The 24313-nt window shown below is 35.6% G+C and overlaps 3 protein-coding genes across 3 annotated transcripts; 1 reads left to right on the top strand and 2 right to left on the bottom strand.

Moving 5' to 3' along the window:
• Positions 1-336: 336 nt before the first annotated feature.
• LOC126630532 (probable leucine-rich repeat receptor-like protein kinase At5g63930) lies at positions 337-4345 on the bottom strand. The gene is made up of 4 exons (XM_050300648.1): positions 3518-4345; positions 2147-2407; positions 1166-2050; positions 337-941 (listed from the first exon to the last, which is right to left on the bottom strand). The coding sequence occupies exons 1-4, from the start codon at positions 3939-3941 to the stop codon at positions 463-465; spliced, it is 2049 nt and encodes a 682-aa protein (XP_050156605.1). The 5' UTR covers positions 3942-4345; the 3' UTR covers positions 337-462.
• Positions 4346-14782: 10437 nt separating this feature from the next.
• On the top strand, positions 14783-17334 carry LOC126629970 (40S ribosomal protein S13). The gene is made up of 5 exons (XM_050300141.1): positions 14783-14941; positions 15047-15119; positions 15991-16129; positions 16224-16410; positions 17112-17334. Exons 1-5 carry the CDS (start codon positions 14919-14921, stop codon positions 17143-17145), a joined length of 456 nt encoding a protein of 151 aa, XP_050156098.1. The 5' UTR covers positions 14783-14918; the 3' UTR covers positions 17146-17334.
• Positions 17335-19843: 2509 nt separating this feature from the next.
• On the bottom strand, positions 19844-20227 carry LOC126630122 (uncharacterized). Its single transcript, XM_050300266.1, has one exon. It carries the CDS (start codon positions 20225-20227, stop codon positions 19844-19846), a length of 384 nt encoding a protein of 127 aa, XP_050156223.1.
• Between the last annotated feature and the right edge of the window lie 4086 nt (positions 20228-24313).

Below are 24313 nucleotides of genomic sequence, written 5' to 3'. Positions count from 1 at the left end.
AGACCCACCAAAAGTTGTCCGTTCACTCTGAAATTTTGACACGATCTTTCTTGACATTTTAGCTACCAACCCTAAAAATTTCAACATCAAACGATCCCACTAGCTATAGTTTTGAGATTTTACAGATGTAAGTTGCTTTCCTAAAGTTGGGTTGCAACATGTTTAAATTTAAGTAGACGGTGTTATAGATTATTGTAATTCTCAGGAATGAGAGTTCAAACTTGGATGCAAGGGGACATTCACAGCGCCTCGACCAATTGGCCTAATCCACATCTGTGAACATGTTTAATTAGTTCTGCTATGGACTGACTGTTTTCTCCTAAATGGCACAAAATCTGAAAAAAGGCAGTTTGTAAATATCAGAGGTGGCATGCAAATATTCAATACTAGGAGTTAAGTTTGCTTCCATTTACAATTTTACAGAGTTGAGTTTTAGAAGGAAACATTGCAAAACAACAGCTTCTAAGTGCAATTGAACTCGCTTAGCTCTTTGACCACATTTTCTATTGGTGGCCTGTAAATGGGAGACTCGTGCGTGCAAAGAAGAGCAAGTTTTCCAAGTTTACTTGCCTCTGATTCCGAAAACTTTCCCTCCAGGTTTGCATCAATAAAATCTTCAAATCTGCCGGCCTCAGCACCTTGGCGAGTCACCTGGGTGATTTTACGTTTTCCACAAAGGAGTTGAAACACAATCATACCAAATGCATAAATGTCACTCTTTGAAGTGAAACGACCAATGGTGGTGTACTCGGGAGCCAGGTACCCCATGGCAGCACTGGCTTTGAGCATGGAGAAGACAATATCATCTGCTAGGAGTTTGTGCAAACCTGAATCCGATAGTAAGGGGTTATAGTGGGAGTCAATAAGCACCTTCTCAGCTGATATGGTCTGATGAACTATAGCAGGTTTATTGTCTGCATTTCCATGCAAATATCCAATACCTGCCTCCAAAATATATCAAATATTCAGCATATCCCAAAAATTAGAAGGGAATAATACTATGCCAAACTTTAGCATATGCCAAGTAAATTTCACTACACACTATATAGATGTCAAATTCACTAATTGTACATGTGTTGGCGGTCTCCAAAGTATTACAAGAACGAAAAAAGCAAAATAAAGAAAGAACATTGACAGTAGCTTTATTGGCAAGATATACACTGACCTTTAGCGATCCCATTGATTATAGATACTCTGGTTGACCATTCAAGAGCCTCAGCACTGCCATCCTTAATGTCGAGATACTGTAACAGACTTTCATTCGGGATAAAATCATAGATAAGAAACCACTCTCCCCTGCCTTTTGAGCAGCAAAAGCCTCTCAACCTAACAAGATTCTCATGTTTTAATGATGTCAATATCTTCAACCCCTTCAAAAATTCAGCTTCGTCGGGCTTACAGCTTGTCTTGCTAATGCAGTTTATAGTAACAACTGATCCGTCTCTTAGGATCCCCTTATAGATGGCAGAAAATTTACCCTTGCGCAACAGATTGACTTCCAAAAAGCTTTGAGTTGCACGCTCCACTTCTTCTAAATTTATCATAAAACTCTCAAGAACTTCTTGAGAGTACCCACTGCTGCCTTTAGCCAATGGATCCCACCCGTTAGAATACTCCAGATTGATGAGAGGAGACACACTCTTCTTGTAAACTGCCTTTGCTTGGCCAGTACTAAGCCTGCTATCAGAAGAGTCAAAAGTGCTCCCAATCTTCTGCTTTTGTCGACGACACCAGGAGAACAAGAAGAGCCCAGATACAGCTAAAGCAACAACAGCTCCGATCACCCCAAAGACAAAACCAATTTCTGGGGAGTTTGATGCTTCTGAACACTGGGTTTGGCTACAATTGGAATGAATATTTGCTGTCTCGGGGATTTCTTTTGCAGTAGATGAGTCTGGAAGACCTTTTCCAGAAAAGTTACTAGGTTCAAATGGTTGTGGCATGTTTGGGTTCCGAGTAGTAGCTGTGCACGGTTCTAAACCAGAAAACCCAACCCCACATAAGTTCGGGTTGTTTTCGTATTGGAATCCTTCATTAAGTCTCTTTAGAGCTGTATTTTCATCCGAAAATGCAAAAGGGTCAAATTATAATTCTTACAGAGAAAACCAAAGAAAGAAAACAAGGAACAAGTGTAGCACCATATTACCTGGAGGTATATTTCCTGAGAGAGTGTTGCTTCGAACGTCAAGGACTTCTAGCATAGAAGCATCAGCTAATTTTGCTGGAATAGGACCAAAAAAGCTATTAAAGCTCAAATCCAACCTTGTTAGCGTCCCCAACTCACCCAAACTTGCAGGAATTGCCCCCGTTAACTCATTGGATTGCACTGCAAGAACACTAAGTCTTTTAAGCTGCCCTAATTCTGTAGGTATTCCCCCAGTCAACTTGTTGTAACACAACTGCAAAACTGCAAAGTCCACACAAAGAGAAACTCAGGTTGAAATAATATGTTTAACCACCAATTTACCAATAGCCCTGAGACTTTGATGCTATTCAAACTATAGAATCATTTCGAATAAAGATTCGTTGGACAAAGCAATTCATTTATTCAAAGAGGTCTCGGAAAAATAGCATCTGTAGATTCTCTTAGCAGTATCAAACTACAGATAACAGTCTTTCAGAAATAGGAATAAATTCGAAAATACTTAGATCAAGGGGAAACGAGAGCGGGAATTTGAACTAGAGATCTTCGTATTAGAAAATGTATGACTAATAGAGTAGCATAGCCATAGCACCAAATAAATAAAAACTATTTCTTGCCCTCCCTCCATTTTTTAGCTAGATCGCTGGACTGTTTAAGTTCATTTCTTGTATACAGAAAAGTCATTAAAGTTAACGAGACCTCCAAAGTTTATTGCACATTATATCATCTAGGAAAAAATTTAAATTACAACTTACAAAATTATAGCTTTTAACTACATCCAGTTTTTACTTTACTTTAATCTAAGAAGCTGAACTTTGATAGAATTGACCGGGTAAATGTAAATGAGAAACCAGATCAAACCTAAACCAGTATAAAAAAATATAAGAAATAGAAATTGATCAATGCACCAATTTCAACCAATAAATTTCAGGGATTCAAAAAAAACCCAGAAATCCATACGCAATAATTCGGTGTGCAAAAGCTTTCAATGCACCCACTTTTCACCGCATGAGATGCAAAGCAGAAAAGCCTTCAGTGCCTCTTTATGCATTTATCAAAAAGCTTTACGTTTTCTTTACAAAAAAAGGGCAGAACAAGAAATTCTTGGACATTTAATCCCACACAAGCACTCTTGCACTTCGAATCTCACTCATCGTAATTGGAGTATAGTTTAGAATATCGCTTGTTAAAATACATAAATAACACTACTAATGTGAACATTCAATCTCACACAAGCACCCTTGTGGCCAAGTTCGAATCTCACTCTCCGTAAATAATAGTAGTTTAAAATATCGTCTTGTCAACAAAAATGTGAACATTCAATCTCAAATAAGCACAAAATTTCAAATTTTCAACAAAAAACCAAAAACCCACCTTGCAAATTGGGCATTTTACCAATCTCACGAGGAATTTCACCAGACAGATTGTTCACATTGAGGTACAAATCGGCGAGCTGGTTCAAAGCAGCAATCTGCTTTGGGATCTTCCCAGTCAAAGCATTGAAGTGAAGGTACAGCCCAGTGAGGTTCTTCAGGCCGCCAACAGCTGGGGGAATCTGGCCCCAAAGACCCTTCCCTTGCAGAGAGATATTAGTCACACGGCCCTGCTCGTTGCAAGCCACGCCTTCAAAAGCGCCGCCGCAGGGGTCCGCGTGCGGCGTCCATGACGTCAAGAACTGGTTTTGTGGGTCCAGAGAGGCCTTCATTGCAATGAGAGCAGGGAGCTCGGTGAGCGAGGAGATAGAGAGGGGGAGGAGGAGGAGGAGGGGGAGGAGAAGGGAGAGAAGGAAATAATGCATGTTTAGAGGAAGTATGGAGATTTTAGTGGGTGAGTGGGAAATTTTGAAACTTTTTCAGTTTTTGGTTTCTGGGTTTTGCTGGGTTTTTGAGGAGTTGAAGTGGAATGGGTGGTTTAGGCTCTGTATATAGCCTGAGAAGATAAACATGTGCTGTTTGGTTAGTGGGAAAATGAGAGAAAATGGTTGGGAAAGTGCGGGGATTTCTTAGGTTTTGTTTCGAGTGTGCGGAAAAATGTGGGATTTTGGAACATGGAGGTGAGAGTGAAAGGATTGTTGGATTTTTTAATTTTTTTCCTTGGTTTTCCGAATGGAGACAGACAGTGGGGTTTGGTTTGAAAGCAGAGGATTCGAATCTGAGTGGACTCCGCAGGTGAAAACAACACTATCTGCAGTACTTACGACTTAGGTTACGTGTGAGAATGATTTGCTTGCTGCATGCATTGTTTGAGAGTTTTTTTTTATGGGAACTTTAACGAAAAGTATCCGGTACTGTTCACTTTAACGAAAAACCACATTTTTACACTAAAAAGTCAATCCTGGTACTATTCACTTTACCCTTTATTTTGTCTTTATCATTAAAACTCAAAGTTTTCAAGCTCTTTTCATTAGTTTTCCTTTTTTTTATAGTTCATTTGGAAGCTAAGTATATGGAAATTTGGGACCCTCCACCTAATGCTATATTTACTATTTATTTGTTTTATTTCTCTAAACTCATCTCTAACTCATGGGATAAAAGCTTAAAATATAAGCTTTAAATGCCTCCCAAACCAATACCTCCAATCATTGGGCTAAAATAAATGCTGAGGAGAAAATATATCCCTAGGCTAGATTCCCCCTAGGATTTAAGTCTGACTTAAATTATTATGAACCAGCCAAGTTGCCATATTTCAAACATTTTTTTATTTTTTACTTATAATCTAACGACTGTGATCAAATGAGATCAAATCTAACGATAAAAATAAAAAATTTAACAACCAAAATTAAATATAATGTCTAAAATTATTTAAGAAAATTATTTAAATCAAATTCAACTTGAAACTTTATAAATACGTATGTATTTATATGATTTTTAATTACTTATCAAAATTTAAATATTTTTAGATTAAAATGTCCATAAAAATATATTAGGATGATCTAGATAAATTTTCTTTTCAAAAAAGTTACCGAAAAAAAAATTAGGCTAAAATCATATTCAATAATCTCGGGCTAAAATTTTAAGTTATAAGACCAAACCCAACCCTAGGCTAGAGGCCAAATTACCCCATTTATCCCCCCCCCCCTCCAAAACCCAACCCAATCCCCAAATCTTTGGGCTAAATGCTAAAAGCTAATCCCAAGCCAAATTCCCTCCAAGATTTAGCCCACATGCGTGTGGACTCGCCCAAGCCCAGACCAATCTCGGCCCAGTCACGCGCTCAACTCGCCCCACGCGGGTTGACGCCTTCAGTGCTCGACAAGGTGGGGCCCACTATCAAGGGAGATGTTGGCCACCATCATGAGCCCAACGGCTCTTTTGTTCATCTGACGGCTGACATTTTTGGACCGTTGGTTGATCCAACGGTCCAGATTCAAATTTTTTTTTATTAAAATGTTATTTTAAAATACATTGAATCCAACGGCTGAGATCGAATATAAACAAATCTAACGGTAAAAAAAAATATCTAACGGCCCAAATTTAAATCCAACGGCTAAAATAATTAAAAAAAAAAATATATATATATATATATAACTCAAAATTCACCAAAAAAACTCTATGAATACCTATGTATTTGTTCAAACATCCACATAAAACTCACATTTCTCCTACAATTCTTCCAATTTTTCTTTCTACCATTTCTTCCCATTTCCAAATTTTTTAAGATGCCAAGAGAGCATATTAGAGGTCGTAATTAGACCTGTGAGGAAGATGTTGCTTTATGCTTGGCATGGGTTTCTGTTAGCGAAGATGGTGCAGTTGGCATGAATCAAAATAAAAAGGTTTTGTGGGATAAAATCATTGAAAAGCTTCATGAAAACTGCGACGACGGCGGGAGGGACGATGATGGTGTTTACGATCGGTGGAAGACTATCAACAAAGCATGCACTTTATGGAAGGGAAGCTTGGAGAGAGCCGTGGTTGGCATGGCTAGTGGAAGAAGCGCCGCGGAAATTGTGAGTTTTTTTGTTGATATTTTATTTGTCATGTACATAATATTATTTTGCAACTAATTGTTTTTATCTATTTTTTGCATAGGGTGACAAAGGAATGGAAATTTACAAGACAAGAGTAACACCAAAAAAATCAAGTTTTTAAGTTGCAACATGCTTGGGACGTCCTCAAGGATTTTCCGAGGTGGGGAACCGATGCAGACCAACAATGGGGAAAATTATTTCAATGTGAAGCCGCACCAACAAATGTCGTTGATGAAGGTGTCAATGAAGGTGTCGATGAAATGACCCCAACTCCTTCTTTTGCAAGGCCCCCGGGAAGAGATAAACAAAAGGAGGGAAAGAGAAAAGGGAAGTCCCAAGATCCAATGAGTGGACACATTGTGTTTCACATGTGTTCTATGTGTTTCACATGTGTTTTGTATGTGTTTCATGTGTGTCATGTGTTTCACATGTGTTCTGTGTGTGTTTCATCTCTATCATGTGTTTTGTATGTCCTTCACATGTGTATGTGCTTCACATGTGGTTTGTACGTGCTTCACATGTGTTCTGTGTGTGTCTTGTGTGTTTTATGTATTTTGTGTTTATACATCTCTATCATGATTTTAATATTCTTCCATAGTGTTTCATGAGTTTCATGTATTGATTTAGTGATTTTTCAATATTTATCGGAATTTAAATATTTTTAAATTAAAATGTTCATAAAATTAATTTACGATATAGTCTACATTATTTTTTTTTAAAGTAAATTTAAGAAAAAAATTAGCCTAAATTCATTCTTTAATAATTTGGGTCTAAAATTTAGGCCAAAATGGTTGATGAAGCAGAAAAGTTGTTTCTAGGCTAAAAGCTAAATTTTCTGGGTTAAAAATTTTGGTTTTTAGTCCAAGGGTTTGAGGAGAAAAACAGTTTCTGAGTTATGGCTTAAAATTTTATGGCTTAAATTTTTAAGTTTTATCCCAAGGGTTGGAGATGGTCTAATAGAGGTAGGGTCCATCAACGCATGTGAGTCTCATCTCTATTAGAGAGATTATACAAATAGATAGTAAGAGTAGCATTTTTTAATTTTAAATTAATGAGTCTTGCAATTTTCTTCACTATATGGGTCCTATTAACACATTTTATTCAAGTAGTTCATTATTGTTTTTCTTTGCTCTTTCAATAGTGCTCTAATTTACATGAAAGAGAATTTGAACTCAGATGCATGGGGATTGCAGCATGCACTCTGATAGGCAACTAACCTAATGTATTTATGCAAAAGAAAATGTATTAGGACTTTCTTGTTTAACCTTCTCGCCTTCTTTTAGTATAGTTTAGAGAAGAAATGTAGTTTGTATTGTATTTTACAACAACAACAACAACAAAAAAAAATCTGTTTGAGTTGAGAAAAAATGTGTACGAAACTCTTTCAATTGATGAATTCATGATCCATGATTCACATTTATTTATTTGAGAAACTTACTATGGCCACATTTCTTTTGCCTTTTTCTTCTGCCTTTAAATTGTAGGCAAAACATGTAAATGTGCTATCTATGTATCCATAAATACCGTATTCAAACTCCCTCTAAAACAAGTTTAAGTAGGACTTTGTAATATTTCTTTTTTATTGTATTCTAATGAATTAAGGTTACAACATAAATTTTAAAACAAAACTACGTTTAAGTGTCAACTGTTTTGTAGAACGTCTAAATAGCGATCCTCATTAAACAAAACAGGGTTAAAGTTGGCAATCAAGCAATGCCAAATGCCTATTTTAATGTGCATCTGTGAATAATTTTGTGTGCTTCTTAGAATACTAATTTTCTCTTAAAAAACTATAATAAGATCTGTTCGATTACTCTTGCAAAATACACTTGAGGAACATAAATCTTTTGCAACAATAGCTTAACTTGATGCACAAACAAACATTATGAAAATAATGTGGTTAGTGAAAATTAGAAATAATAATTGGGAATAAGAAAAAATCTTATGTGAAAAAGAAATTTAAAAGAAAGCAATCATGCCATCCCTTTTAAAGGATTTACATCCCATCCAGATCCTCTTTGTGATCTAGGATCCTCGCATTTTATCCGTTTATTGTGCATCGTGCTGTCACCGAGTCTTTTTAATTGAAATTAAATACAAACAGTATCCAACAAAAATTAGATGCACGATGTACAATAAACAAATAAAATATAAGGACCCTATGTATTTTAAAAAAGAAGATCCAGAAAGTATCCTCATCCCCGTTTAAAATGGACCATGGTACAACTTTAAAGACAATGGTGGGATTAGGGGAAAAGGCTAAAAGCTTAAAAGGTAAAAGCAAAGAAAGTATGGCACAAACAAGCATGGCAATACTTTGAATTCACTGTAGTCTCTGTCAATTAAGAAAGGGAGTGAAGCGAGGCGAGCTGATAAATATCCGATATTGTTTCTCTCCGCTGGTTCTCACTATGCTCCACTGTTTTCATTATTCATTCCAACACATGTGACCGGTGTCCTTGGATAATGTTGTCACTCTTTGATATGTGTTGACAAACTACTGGTTTATATCACGCATCCGAACCATGATGTCTTGTTTATACTACATTAAATTTGTCAAATTATCAGAGAGATAGACCAAAGATCCACTTCCAAAGGTCCATTTCTAATCACATCGATATTTTCCCCAACTTATTAATGATCACTTGCACAATCTGACAGGTATAAAGTTTTATCATAAAACCTCTCAGTATTAGTTGGAGTGAAATTATGATATTTAAACTCTTCTTTTTTCAAAAATACGGTCGATGTGGGATATTTCAACACACTCCCTCACTTGAAAGTTGGAACCCAATTTGTGAGTCACATGTGGGAGATCCACACATCGACAACCACATGGAGCCAAGAGAACTCTCCATACACGCGAGGCTAAGGGAACCCACCTATCACGTGGCAGTACATGCTAAGTACCCACACATCGACAACTGCTTAGAGCCAAGGGAACTCATCCTACAGTCGGGGTCAAGGGGACCCACCCATCACGTGGCACTATTGGTCCACTCTCCGGCTCTGATACCATGTCAAATTATCAGAGAGACAGGCCAAATGTCCACTTCCAACCACACTGATAATGTCCCCAACTTGTTAATTACCACTTGCACATTCGTTATGTGTGAGGTTTTATCACAAAAAAGGCTTCAGTGTTAGTTGGAGTGAAGTTATGATATTTAAACTCTTTTTTTTTTTTTTTTTTTGAAATACAATCGATGTGGGAAATTTCAACAAAATTGAGTTAAAACAAGTTGCCTGTTATGGAATAATTTTTCTCTTAAAGTTATACTCTCTTGGTTTGGTTATCAAACTTATATTGGTTGTGAGGTAAATACCCAGTACTAACTATGTGCTTTGAATATCAATCTCTCAAAGCTCATGCAAATCCAAACCCAAGTACATAGATAATGGAGAATTCAAAAGACTTATTTATCAAAATGCTCTCAAATAATACATTAAGCATCACTTTACCCTATACTTTGTAACTAATTCGTCAACTTTGTCCGTCCCTCATTAACTATTAAGTACGGATCATACTCAATAGTCATCTATATCATTGATATTATGTCGATATCGTGGAGCAAAAGATAATAGTTAAAGTCTTCCATAAAAAAAGAGATAATAGTTAATAGACAAAGTTGATATATTTGTAATGTATGATATGAAATGAAAACTCATCTACAACTGCAAAAGTAGAGATAAACATTGTAAAAGTGACTAAGATATGATAATGTACGTTGTACTCATTAAAAGACAAATCTAACTAAACATTAGCTTGGAAATGTTGAAGATGCTCGTAAACAGTTAACCCAGAACGTTGGAAATATGGATCTAGCTATAACTCAGTAATTGAAGTTCTAATACAGTAATACTTGAGGGCTTCTGCCAATGTTCCTCCTGTCCAATTCAAGTAGAACCTTGTATTCCTGCAGCTTGATAAACTTTTTTCTCTTTCCTTTTCTTTTTCCCCATATACGCATAAATACATGATATATATCAAAACTGATACTGGATGTGACATCTGATCAGTGGTCAATGATACACAGGTTACATTAACATATTTACACAAACAGATATATATAGACCTATGGACCCATTAATTGTTCTCTACAGCTTCATGCATGTGAACTCCCTTTTTCACCTGTGCATGCCATGCACATGCAATACTCTTGCTACATAAATGAACATGTGAACTTAAACATTATTATTCCTTGTCTTTTATCTCCACCTCCAAGGGTAAAAAGTCGATTTCGCAAATATTTTTCAGGTTGCATTTTATAGACTGTTCATTCAAAATATTAGCCAAATTAGAAATATTTGAGACATCTAATTGAGTTTAAAAAAATTAAGAACACTTTGTTCTTTAAAATATATTGAAATTTCATCAAGATAATTAAATAGGCAAATGATTTCATATTGAATTGAATTTTTGCAAGAATGCATAATCTATGAATCAAGATTTACAAAATAAATGATTTGAATTGTTGAAGTTCAATGTAAAGTGAATCTCACAACTAATCTATTTTTACCTAAAATGAGAATTCTTTTGAATAAAGGACCTGTATATATATATATATATATATATATATATAGAGTTATGGACCCATTGTTCTTTACAGCTTCATGCATGTGAACTCTCTTTTTCATTTACATGTCATGCATGCAAAACTTTGCTACACAAATGCACAACATGTGAACTTAAACATTATTATTCCTTGTCTTTTTATCTCCAGCTCCTAGGGTAAAGATTCAGTCAATTTCGCGCAGCTTCTTGTTAAGACACTTTTAATGAGTGTATATATATATATATATATATATAATATAGAATGAGGACAGATTTACTCACAGACAGTCACTCAGTCACCAGTCACCAATTCTGTTCTTTGTTTTGACCTTTCAATCATGTTGTTGTACTTTTACCATATGCTTGGTAAAACATCAATACGGATCCTCGTCGAATCCTTTTTGCAAGGATTTAGAATTTATGAATTATATTCGTTCATTGTATATCATGCAGTCATTATTTTAAATTTTTTATTTAAAATAAAATACAAATAGTATCTCATAACAAACTGACCGTACAATATACCATAAACAGACACGATTCACAAATCTCCATGATCCTCACAACAAGGATCAAGAGAGGATCCTGTTGGGTAAAACACATCCCTCACATTTTGATTTTTGGGATGTGGATTTTAGGAATTCTTACCTTTTATCTGTTCATCGTACATCATGAGGTCAATTTTCGTTAGATACTATTTATGTTTAATTTGAAATTAAAAAATTTGAAATAATTTGCAACCACACAATGTACAATAAATGAATAAGATGTGAAAATCTTTAAAATTCTTCGAATGGAATCCAAATACGATTTTTGAGCACCACAGATAATTGCAACTACCCAACTAGATAATGCCTTTCACCACAAATTAAGAAAAAAGTAAAAAAATCAGTTATAATTAAAGAATGAGGATCCTCTCAGGATCCTCTTTATGAAGATCTCGAAGATCATCCAATCACATCCATTCATCGTATATCGTGCGGTTAATTTTCGTCATGTATTATTTATATTTAATTATAAATAAAAAGATATACAATGATTTATGATAGAATGATATACGATGAACAAATGTAATTAAATTATTCTCAAAATCCTCATAAAAAGAATCCAAAGAAATCCTCATTCATAATTAAATATTTATGCATAATATGTGACATATTGTCATATATTGGTTACTAGAGCTGGCTCGTGATCGATCCATAGCTTTTCCTAGGCCACCTACTTCAATCGTAGGCTAACCTAAAATATCCCAATACTAAGAAAGTACACGCACATCAACCTTTTGAGCTTTCCTAAATTTAATTGACTCTGGTTAATCTGTACCTAATACTCTAGATCAAATTATGACATTGATTCTCCTACGTTGAGGAGATCATAGCGGATATGAGCGTTGATACTTGGGTGAACAAACCCCCATCTTTGCTGGTTCATATCCTTAACAAAGATGGTTTGTCATGCACTCCATTTGTATAGTGTTTTAATAGGTGTTTATGGGAGATGATTATGCTTTGTTACATTGTCTTTATCTTTATAACCCGTTTTCATCCTGTGTATTTTGAGGAGTGGTTGGTTTCTCTCCTCTGTTAGTCCAATTGTGGACTTTCTTTGTAAAATTGGCTTTTTGCCCTGGTTAATAATATAGCCACTTTAACAAAAAAAAATAAAAAATCCTCTGGATCAGAAATAAATATCTATACCTAGTACTAAAGGTTGAACTTGTCTATCTATCAGTTACAGCTAACAGTGTTCGCACTAGATATATGGTGTAAATTTGCGTATATAATAGAAGAGTGAGATTCTTTTTCACGATTATATTGAGGCAACATATAACCTATAATTTTTGTATTTGTTTGACAAACGAAAATGATTAATTGACATATATAGAATGGTTTGATTCTCTTCCACAACAAATCATGTACCAAGTCACATGCAGGCAGGGTCGGGTGATTTAACAACATTTTTAGCGTTAGGGAAGATTTTGATCATATTATTATATCTTGAAAGTGACAAAATATTGAAATGGTAGTGATCTCTGCTCGTTCATGCTCATACAGTAAATATGCAAAAGGAAGAATGAGACGTGCGCACCTAGGGAAGATTTTTTATTTTTTATTTGGAAACTAGGGAAGATTTTGATCAAATAAAATCTTTAAAGTCACAAAAGATTGAAAGATGTTTTGAGGCCTTTTTTTTTTTAAAGTAAGACAATAGCGTTAATGAGTTAGATAGTTAATTATTAGGTAGTGGAGAATCGGTGAGCATCGAACTCACACAATTGTGCACAGACAAGATTGCTTTCCACATTGGAGTAAAGTGTCATATGCAAATCTTAAAGCCTTTCTAATTTGGTACCTAAATATATATATATATATATATTAAATAAATTAGTGGAATTAGAAAATTTTCCAATCCATATTTACCAACCGTCTTCACACCATTATCAATTTAAGGCACATCATATTTGATTAAGAGATTAAAGATTTTTTTTTTAATTTTTCTTCTTTTTTGCCAAGAATACATTGAATAAGAAAAATTTCAACACATATAAAAAAGGGTTTGGCAAAAATATGAGACATGGTTTAGCCATTCAGTACTTCGGTCTGATGGTATTCATTTTCATTTGTAAGTGAGAGGTCTTAGGTTCGAATTTTGTAGAGGACGGATTCAATACCATAGGTTGCCCTTTGTGTGGCTTAGCTGAGCTCTCATTCCTCTTAGTATAAAAATATATCATTGTACTTAAGAAAATTAAATAAGACATGGTTTAAAATAAAGCACAAGACACATGCTTTATTCGTCTTGCCTATCGGCCCATTATGGATAAATCCCCCTGAGCCTGGGCAACAAATCCTATATGTAGGCATCCAAAACTTCCCTAAAGAGTCTTTAAACTAAGTGATAGAGGGCAACCCAATTATGAATTTGCAGCGTGAATGTGCGACTCTATATTGAAACTTTAATGAGTCTTTTTTTTATCGATAATGGCCAAAATTTAAAACTCAATTTCATAAATGTTATTTTTTATAAAATCTTTCAACAAAAACAAAAAATCCACTTAAATAGACTTAAATACTCTCAAAAATTAAAACCAAATAAACATAAACTAAAGAACTCTAGGTTAGCCAAGAACCATAAGCAATAAGATTTGCACAGCCCTCAGCCACATCATTGTTCCCAACTTCCTTGTCGTACCCACCACCAACAAAAATTGCTGCCAACAATGAAGGTACCATTAAAAGCCTTTCTCATGGGTACAAGACCGTGGGAGCAATCACTATTTTTCTCCAACTGTCTTCATCCTTGGCTCAACCATATGGCACTACAAGATCCATATTTGTTCAATGAATTGGCCAGATAAAGGCCCAATGCTTTCGAAGCGGCGTCTCGAGCAACCGAGCTTCAACACTAGTAGCAATAATGGGGATCGATCTTGTGGCAGGAGGTAAGAGTAAGAAGATGAAGCGCACTGGGCCTAGGTCCGATGATATCTATCTCAAGCTTCTCGCCCAGCTGTATTGTTTTGTTGTCCGGAGGACTAGAAGCAAGTCGAATGCAGTCATTCTTAAATGCTTGTTCATGAGGAAAGTCAACAAGACACCACTTTCTCTCTCGAGGTTGATTAAGTATATGCAAGGAAAGGACAACAAGATTGCTGTGGTTGTGGGGACTGTTACCGATGACATTAGGGTTTATGAAGTTCCATAATTGAGGTTACAACACTTCTATGTAGATAGTTTTGGACTTTGAGGGTATTTAGGTCTATTCATGTGAGTTTTTTTTGCTATATTTGAAAGTTTTTATAAAAAGTGATATTCATAAAATTGGATGTTAAATTTTGGCTATTAATGATAAATACTCAACTTTAATGGTGAAATAATAATTTTTATAATAAAAAATATTACGAAAAATATTGTGTTCAAAGTTTTGACGTGTTTGCCAAATGTTTATTGTCTTATGTTGGCCCAAGGGCCCAACAAATAGAATCACAACGAAAGTAAGCCCAATGATTTAATATAGTTAGCCCACGGGCCGAAGTAATACGGTTAGGTCGTAAACACCAATAAAGAAAACCCAAGGACTGAACAGCAATAAACAAAAAGTCTTATAAACCCTAGCCACCTCCTTGCTTTATATTCGTTGTTACAAATTCCAAATTAGGGTTTCTGGTCGACCAACAGAAAGAAAGAGAGTGAGGGGGGCGGCAGAGCTAAAGTCACCAGAAGCGGCACAGACTCTACAAGCCGGCAATCATGGGGCGTATGCACAGCAGAGGGTTCGTTCTCTTCTTATTTTCTAAACAAGGCTCCGTGAGCCGTCGATTTAACTGGGATTTGATCCATTTTTCTTGGTGGTTTTTGTGTTTTATGGTGTTTTGCAGAAAGGGTATTTCAGCTTCAGCTTTGCCGTACAAGAGGACCCCACCTAGCTGGTTGAAGATCTCAACCCAGGATGTGCGAAAACCCCGACTCTTTAACTCTTGAATGAATTTGAGTTGTTTTGGGTTTTGTTTGGTTGATGAGAAAATGGGTTGCCTTTAGATTTGTTTGGCTGATGAGAAAATGGACTAAAGTTTGAATAGTTAGCTCAATTTTGTTCCCCATTGTTGGAAAATCTATGTTGATACCCAATTGGTCTTTGATTGTAAAAGATGTAAAATGAGTTTATGATTTCATTTATGGGTATTTTTTTAATATTAATTTTGGCAACCAGGCAGTATTTAATTGGTTAATCTGTTTTTCTGTGTTCTGTTTCTGTTGATTGATTGATGAAGAAATGTAGTGAGAAAAAAATAGATTTTGATATCATAATGTTGGTCTAAAAATAAAAGCTGAACAATTTTTATTGTTAACTAGTGTATACCTTTGTTTAGCTGACCTCACTTAGTGGGATAAAGCTTTGTTGTTGTTGTAGTATATACTTTTGTTTCTTATAGTCTGCTACTGCATTGTGATGTAGTTAACTTATATTATCTGTGTTTATGTATCGCTTATCTAACATTGAGAACCGTAGTAACTGTTCCTTTTGTTTGGTTGTAGTTCCATGGTTTTTTCAATTGTATAGTAATCTTCGAGTGTATTTTCTGCCCATGGTCACTTAATCAATTTTGTTTGGCCTCTTAATACACAATAAACGGTGACACAACTCTGTGTCTGCTTCATGCCTTTTCCCATTTAATCTGCGTTGCTGAATAGAAATTTGGTTATTTTTTGAACTACTGATTGTTCAAGGGAAATAATTTCTTACTGCAGTAGACCTAAAACTTAAATTTGTGTCTTGTGCATTTTGGCTTAATTGCTTATCTGGTTGTTTTTTGCCTTTTAGGTTGAGGAGAACATCTGCAAGTTTGCGAAAAAGGGTCTGACACCCTCTCAAATTGGTGTTATTCTTCGTGATTCTCACGGTATTGCTCAGGTGAAGAGTGTCACTGGAAGCAAGATCTTGCGTATTCTGAAGGCTCATGGTGCGTATCTTGAATTTATTTTCATGATAACATATATTTTTGTAGGAAAGAAATTTTGAAAATGATATCTTATATTTTCTTTTGGTGTGGGTAGGTCTTGCTCCTGAAATTCCTGAGGATCTTTACCATCTGATCAAGAAGGCTGTTTCAATCAGGAAGCATTTGGAGAGGAATAGGAAGGACAAGGATTCTAAATTTAGACTGATTCTGGTTGAGAGCAGAATCCATCGCCTTGCTCGTTACTACAAGAAGACAAAGAAGCTTCCACCAGTCTGGAAGTAGTAAGTACCTTTTCATTTTAGGATAAATTTTTCCTTTGTCACAGAAAATTTAATTAATCATAGGTTTCAGTAATCTTTGCACAGTAAGTTAAGGCTGCGTAGGTTAGACGTTCCTTCCCCCCCCCCCAACCCAAAAAAAAGACGCATGACTCTCACTTGGCTTGGGGTTGCCCTTTTTAGGATTTAGTAATCTCTCTTGAAGATGCGTACACGGTTCATTGCACTCAAACACTTCAAATAATTATCAGAGTAGTTGAGTTTGGAAGAAGTTAAATAGTGGGTAGTGCTTTTTGAATCTTACTAGTTCCCATTGACTTAGCTCTCTTGAACAAATTGTGTGTTGTATTGCATATGGGTAATTTGTTTTCTGCGTTTCCTACATATTCAAAATTGGAAAAACTTTTTATACGTGGGAATCTAATATTGGTTCCCATGATGAATGAAATGTGTGAGTCATGTCAAATAGCATTGTTTTGGTTTTCCTTCTGGTTCATATTTATGCTTGTTATAGCGTGGCATATGTATCATTGTTAGGCTGAAGCGGACCTTTCTATGAAATCGTTTTCGTTTCCTGACTTCTCTACTATAAGTTTAATCCCAACTGTCATTTCTTATGCGTTTAGCGTTGCCTGAACATGTCTTCCGCAATGAAATTGTAGTGGCTACCTTGAATGTTTATATCTTTCTTCTCTTGTTTGCAGCGAATCTACCACCGCCAGCACTCTCGTGGCTTAGGAAGGACGTGATTGGCAACAGTTTTCGGTGCTCCTCTATATGTACTTTTAGGAGAGTAGTACTTGAGTTTTAATGTCGTATTTTCTTTTATTTGCTTCAAGTTGGGGAACTTAATATCTTGTGGAACACTCGTTCGTTGTTGATTTGCCTTTTGGATATTATGTCGAACTATTTAGGATTTGTTTGGTACTCTACTTGAATCTAACTTTTTAAACTCAAAGCAATTTTCAAGATTTAGGCCTTAAAAACTTGTTTGGTAGGATTATTTTAAAAATCTAAACTCAAAACTAATTAAAAAATATAGTCTATTATCTAAAAACATTAAAAGTAAGTTTTTAGAGTTTTTAAACTCAAAAACTCTTTTTTTCATCTCCATTCTCCCCTCTCACTCAATCTCTATTTTCTTCTTTCTCTCTCCTCTTATGTTATTTATTTTTTTGACTTTTTTCGTTTCTCTTTCAATCCGCTTTCTTCAATATCTTGGTTTTTGATCTCATTCATTCCTTGTTATCTTGTTCGATCCTCTTTGTTCTTTCTTTCCTTTAATAATCTTTTACTTTCTTTTCTCCTTTCTCCTCTTTTTTCCTCTCCTGCGACCTCCTATTTTTAGATCTTTTTATCTAATTTAAATCGTAAGATTTAAAAATGTTAAATCGCAAGCCAATCAAGTTTTTGAGTATTGAAGAAAATTATTTTCAAGAAATGTTTTTAAGAAATGTTGAGAAATGATAAGTTTTTTTAAATAGGATACTAAACAAGCTTTTAAGTTTTCCCTTTATTTATGTGCATTTTTGTTTAGGGAGCACCCCTAATTTCTATAACCCAATTTAAAAAAAAAATAATTTCACTCCTTTTATTTCTTCACAGTTCACAGCCCTTCAGTTTTGGTCATTTGATTTAATAAATTAAACATAAAGAACGGATAAAATTTAACAAGGGGGTGTGATAAGTTATTAAGAGTCCACATCTAGGGTGCGTTTACGAATCTGTAATCAAATTGAGAGGAATTAAATTGAGGAGGAATTGGATTGAGGAAGAATTAAAATGAGGTGAATTCAAAATCAGATTTCTGTTGAAGATGTTTACTAAACTGTCTGGAATTAGATTGAGAATGATGCAGATTCCATAATAGCTGTTTACTAATTTAGCTGAATTGGAATAAAAAACAATTTGATTACTAAAATACCCTTGTACATAAACAAAATTTTAATTTTTTAATTTTATTCAATTAGTTTGTATATATAAAACTAATACAATTATTTACCCTAAAAAATTAAGAAATATTTATTAATTAAACTACTCAAACTTGTGTGCTTCAATAAACATTGGCAAAATGGTTCAGATCAAACTGAAGCGCGATAATTACCTATCGTGGAAGTCTTGCCAGTCGGAGTCTGGTTTGACGACAATCCCGGTCTGTGATGGTGGTGGCGTTGGGGAAGTTTTGCTGGTCCAAGATCAGAAATAGAGGGACAGAAACAGGTTAAAGGGAGGAGAAGATAAGGGTGTTTTGGGTAGAAAAACCTGATTCCGGATGAAGGCTTTGTCCCGAAATCCGAATACTAGCTAATGTTCGGTAGTCTGATTCCGGGAATATCAGGAATTGGAATGCTGATTTTGAGTGGACCCCGCGTAAATTTTTATTCCCAAACGGATAGTAGACGCCGGAGTCTATTGGAACGAGTGCAACTCCCATTCCCCTTGTTCCATTCCGGTTTCGTAAACATGCCACTAAATTCTTACGGCTGAAGGAAGTCACTGCTAAGAACATGCATGCAATTGCCATTATCCAAGGGGACAATAAGAAAGAGAAATTTAGAGAAATGCCCTTTTAGTAGACCCGAGAAGACTTGCTCTCAATTTTAAAATTCTTGGATCATCTCCTTAGAGAAGTCAAAACATTCACATCAACAATAACATTAATAAAAGATATTGCTAATGTTTTTTAACGAAATGTTAATTCCTATATGGCATAATGGCAGCAGAGGGGTTGCTAATTCTTTATTTTTTAAATCAATGAATTGCTTCGTGAATAGACATCCTACAATGCTTTGTGAACATGCTACAATATTTTGTGTTTCAACATAAATTCTACAATGCTTCGTGGACAAAAATATTCTTAGAGGTGATGATTATTTAGTTGGATTTTTATTTCTTCTATTTTCGTTTTTGTTGGATTATTTGTATTAGTATTCTGTTGTTAGAATTATTTATATATATAAAACTTAAAATAATAAAACAAATTAAGAAAAGAAAATATGTAATAAAATAATAATTTAATTTGACATATTAATTGGAGAGCGAAACTTTAAGAGATGTCAAATTGTCACATAGGAATTTGACATCTCATTTGGAGATGATCTTAGAACACTACCCCCTTTTTACATGTCAAAGGACTTAATTAACTTTTTAAGATTTAGGCCCACATTTTTTTTACCAAAAACTGCTTTACTTTAAAGTTAAGTAGTAAAAAAGTGTTTGGTAAAAGTAAAATATCCTGCTTATTTTAAACGCAATGACCTCCAGATAACAGCTTTTAAAAGCAGCCTGCATGTACCATTAAAAGCTGTTTTAATAAAAAGCTGAGTTGTGCCTTTAATAAATGTTTTCAATTATTATAACACCTTTGTCATTTTTTTTGAAAATAGCATATTTACAGTTCCACCCACATTTTATCTCTTAGAGAATAAAGTGATCGTTACCACCTCCGACTACCATTGTTGCCACAGTCACCACCATAACCACTACCTCCACTATTGTGACCACAACAACAACCGCCTTCTACCACCATTGTCACCATCATCATCACCATTACTGCAAACGCCGCCACCTCTGTCACCACAACCATAACCGCAACCACAATTTTCATTACCACCATTGTCACCACCATCATTGTCGCCATCCCCACCACCAATGCCACCACCACAACCACAACAACCACCATTACCACCGCAACCACAATTACCATTACCACAATTGTCACCACCATCATTGTCGCCATCCTCACCACCAATACCACCACTAATACCACCACCACAACCACAACTGCCACCATTGGCGGTACCATCGCCTCTACTCCCATTGTTACCTTTGCACCCCAATATCACATCCCACTATTGGCATCACCACCGTACCTTCACCATTGCTGCTACCATCACCACCACTGCAACACACCACCACTACCACCATTTTCCCCGCCACTATTGTCGTCGCCCCCACTGCTACTACTATGTCCATTTTGTCATTGTATACAATTGTGTCATTTTTGCATTAAAATTTATCAAAAACTTTTACACTGCTTTTCAATCTCACAACACTTTTAAATAAAGTTAACCAAACACTCATCTATTTTACTTTATAGCTGATTATTCTTAAAACACATTAGGAGCATATTTTTTTTAAAACACAACAATCCCAAATTGACCCTTAATAGCCTTTAACTCTTATTTGAATACTAGGAACCATCGCAATCTTGTCTTTCTCCACTCACAACGACAATCAAACCAAAGAAAAGGCAAATTCCGACATCGTACTTCGTGTATTGACAAACGCCTTGTTGTATTTCTTTTTCACAGATTATTGGCTTGCTAATGAATTATGCAACTGCCTGTCAACACAAAAAAGAAAGATTTAGCAAGAAAACTAAGTAAAAGTAGTGACACATATTAGAAGCCAACACACATAAACTCCATCAAAGAATACAACAACAATAACAACAAAGCCTTATTCCACTAAGTGACGTCGGCTCTATGAATCCTAGAATGCTACTATGCTCAGTTCTGCATCAAGTTTTTCTTAGCTCAAAGTATGTCTTTTGTTAAAGTCTCTTTTCAAATCTTCCTAGGTCTTCCTCTACCATTTTTGCCTTGAGCATTTGTCTCATAATCCCATTTTCTAACCGGACCATCTATAGGTCTTTGTTTCACATGTCCAAACTACATTAACCGACCTTCTCTCATCTTATCTTTACCTTACCTCGGATATCCTTGTCCTTAATCCTATCATTTCTTTTGTGCTCACACATCCAATGAATCATTCTTGTACATGTTAATGCTTAACCGCCCAACATTCCATGTCGTAAAGCATTGTTTTCCTTATTGCCGTTCTATAAATTTCCCCTTGAGTTTTAGTGGCAACGACTGTCCCACAATACACTTAATGCACTCATTCACTTCATCCATCCATCTTGTATTCTGTAGTTTAGATCTCTATCCAATTCTCCGTTCTTTTGTGAGATAGATCCAAAATAACTAAAGCGTTCACTCTTTGGTATTTTTTTAGAACTTTAATCCTCAACCCTATCTCATTTGGGCCCCAATTCCCACTGGACTTGTACTTCATATACTCTATATTTAACCTAATTAGGTGAAGACTTTTATATTACAACACTTCCTGCCATATGTTAAGCTTCACATTTACTCTCTCATGTGTTTCATGTATCAGTACTATATCATCTACAAAAAGTATACACTAAGGGACTTCTCCAAGCTCCGCTGCCCATGAAAAGGAGAAAAGTCAAAGGTGTTAAAAATATGATTAATAACCAAATCTTCTGTTAAAGCTTTCACAATCAAATTTAATAAAGGATACTATGAGATAATCTTAATATATGATTAATTAAATAATATCTTATGGTAATTCTCTTCTGCATCCAACAAATTATGCACGTCGACAAATGGCATGACAATGCTAAACATGTGGTCAGCTATCCCTCTATAAATACGTCATTCTACACCAATTTCTGTCAAGATTTTGCTAAGCAATTAATCACTAAACTTTCTTTCTTTCTCTTTCTCTTTCTCTTTATCTCTCTCTCTCTTTCTCTCTCTCTCTCTCTCTCTCTCTCTCTCTCTCTATCTCTCTCTCTATCTTTCTTTCTTTCTTTCTCTCTCTTTCTCTCCCTCCCTCTCTATCTCTCTTTTCGGAGAAACTAACTTAGGCATCAGAGATCCATGAACCAAACCTCCTACTCCATTGGCTCGTAGCTTTGGTCATTGATCATAGTGTGTTTAATTGTTTTGTAGGTACAAATTCGTCAAGATTGAATTCTAGGGGTGGGTAAACAGGTCCTTAGGCCCGCAGGTAGAAGAAGGTACTAGTGATTTAGGGCGGGTCTATATTATTTTCTATACAAACGAGGTGGAGAGGGTCAGGTCTAAGTAAACAGCAGGGTGGGACGGTTCCAATTTTTTGAAGATAAGGGCCCTTGACCTGGGCTGTATCCAATAAACATATACCGCTCAAATCTCACAAAACACACATCTCACTCGAGTCTAACCTCACTCAGTCACTTTCTTGAAAACTCTCCCACACTTAGACTGAATCTTTTCTCTTCATTCATCCCTCTCGTATCTCGATCTCTCTCCTAGAGTCTAGACCAACTTTCATCCCTCTCGATTCTCAGTCTATCTCTGTCGAACTTATAAGGACGAACGACGAAGTCAGTTTCTCTCTTTGTTGAACTTGAGGGGACGTGTGACGAATCAGTCTTATCTCTGTCGAATTTGAGAGAGATTCTTTTTAGAGCTCCAAAGATTTTTCGAAACTCTAAATTGACTATATCCGCCACTTTTTCAGTGCCCTATAGAGCCCCTCATTTGGGGGATGCTCTAAGCATTTTACATTTATCCCCTTTTAAAGTTTTCCATTATTCAAACTTATTTGCTATTGGGTGTCGCAGGTAGGGGTGGGCACGGTGTGATTCCACCCCTAAACCATAATCGGAACTGAGAAATATCAATGGTTCGGTTCGGTGCGGTTCCTTTTAAATTTATTACTAGAACCGTATGGTTCGGTTTACATCGGTTCCGATTTGGTTCTTGCCGGTTTATGGTTCCGAATACTAAATTATTTGAACACCAAATCATCATGCATTCAAATACATCTTCTAAAACTGATTATATAAAAATGCATACAACACATCTTTTTTAATGCAAATGTCTTTGGTAGTGGGACCAAGTCAACAAAAAGAGACAACTACAAGAAATATATATTGGTTAGTCAGTCAACAAACAAAAAAATGAAGAAGCAAACTGCAGGTTTATTTCAAACAGAGAGCAAGCAGCAGCTCCCGTACACAATCAGCAGTTTATGTACATAATCAAACAACTTATTTCAGAGAGCAAGCAGAATCAAACAACTTATTTCAGAGATGAAGCATGGGCTTCCTCAGTCTTAAAAGTTTGAAGAAGCAAACTGCTGTTGGAAATATGCCCTGAAAATCAATCTTTGGAAGAAACCTTTCAGGACAATAAATGGATGTATAGATGACTCTTATACATCAAATGGCAAAGATACTATTTAGGACTATCTTTATAAACGATATATGTCCTAAATGGTGAATCCATGGACAATGGATCGATTGAAGAAGTAATCTAATGAAGTTAGACTACAGAGACCTTCTTCACATAACCATCATGTCCAAAAGGTTCCTGGTCATAGGATTGTCGGAGGGATACTGACAATGCATAGACCGGTACATACTATGTCCGCTTCAATTAGAAGGATGGAAAGTCTCATCCCATTCGTGTAGTGACACTAAGACAAGTATGTAGGTGCTCATTAAGGGAATGAGTTCACTGAACACAATCGAACGAGAGTACTTGCATGGAGGTCTACTCACATGTCAAGCAAGTAACTCTAATAGTTGGAATAATGTAAGTAGTCCTTTGACCTGAGGCATCATCATTGTCTTGTGGTTAAGTACTTGATCTTTGATTATGTCAAAGTCACTCCATCCGCGGGTGTCCATGGCATAGTCGGGGTTAAGCCACTTAGTCATGAAGGCAAGTGAATGCGCAACAAGGAATCTCTAATCTTCGTTAAGAGATGATGAATACTCTAAGATATGATTCTGGAATCTTCGGCCGAAGTATCGAGCGTAATAAAGGAAAGCGTTCCTATACGACTCAATTGAATCATATAAGAAGGAATAATCACATTAGGGGTTTGACATAATATATCCATATCCTAGTGATGTGATTGAGAGTATTGTTTTAGAGAAGGATCGAATTACATTGTAATTCCAACTGAATAGGTTCTCCGAACAACTTCTACATTAGCTTGGGTAGCCATGATATATGGTTAGATGTCACTCATGGCTTGTGAGTTCTTCTAGATGATTAAATGTAGTCGTCAAAGAAGAAGGTGAATTAAAAGTAAGTTTTAA

This window comes from Malus sylvestris, chromosome 7 (assembly GCF_916048215.2).
Source record: "Malus sylvestris chromosome 7, drMalSylv7.2, whole genome shotgun sequence".
NCBI lineage: Eukaryota > Viridiplantae > Streptophyta > Magnoliopsida > Rosales > Rosaceae > Malus > Malus sylvestris.
The sequence above is the reverse complement of the archived record's forward strand: the minus strand, read 5'-3'. Positions and strand labels throughout refer to the sequence as shown.

Bases quoted from the DNA above. Each gene is read 5' to 3' on its own strand.
- LOC126629970 (XM_050300141.1), top strand. From the start codon at position 14,919: ATGGGGCGTATGCACAGCAGAGG. The intron at 15,120-15,990 runs GTGCGAAAACCC...TTTGCCTTTTAG, and splicing joins TGAAGATCTCAACCCAGGAT to GTTGAGGAGAACATCTGCAA. The intron at 16,130-16,223 runs GTGCGTATCTTG...TGGTGTGGGTAG, and splicing joins GCGTATTCTGAAGGCTCATG to GTCTTGCTCCTGAAATTCCT.
- LOC126630122 (XM_050300266.1), bottom strand. From the start codon at position 20,227: ATGGGAGTAGAGGCGATGGTACCGCCAATGGTGGCAGTTGTGGTTGTG.
- LOC126630532 (XM_050300648.1), bottom strand. From the start codon at position 3,941: ATGCATTATTTCCTTCTCTCCCTTCTCCTCCCCCTCCTCCTCCTCCTC. The intron at 2,408-3,517 runs GTGGGTTTTTGG...TGGACTTTGCAG, and splicing joins TAAAATGCCCAATTTGCAAG to TTTTGCAGTTGTGTTACAAC. The intron at 2,051-2,146 runs GTAATATGGTGC...ATGAAAATACAG, and splicing joins CTCAGGAAATATACCTCCAG to CTCTAAAGAGACTTAATGAA.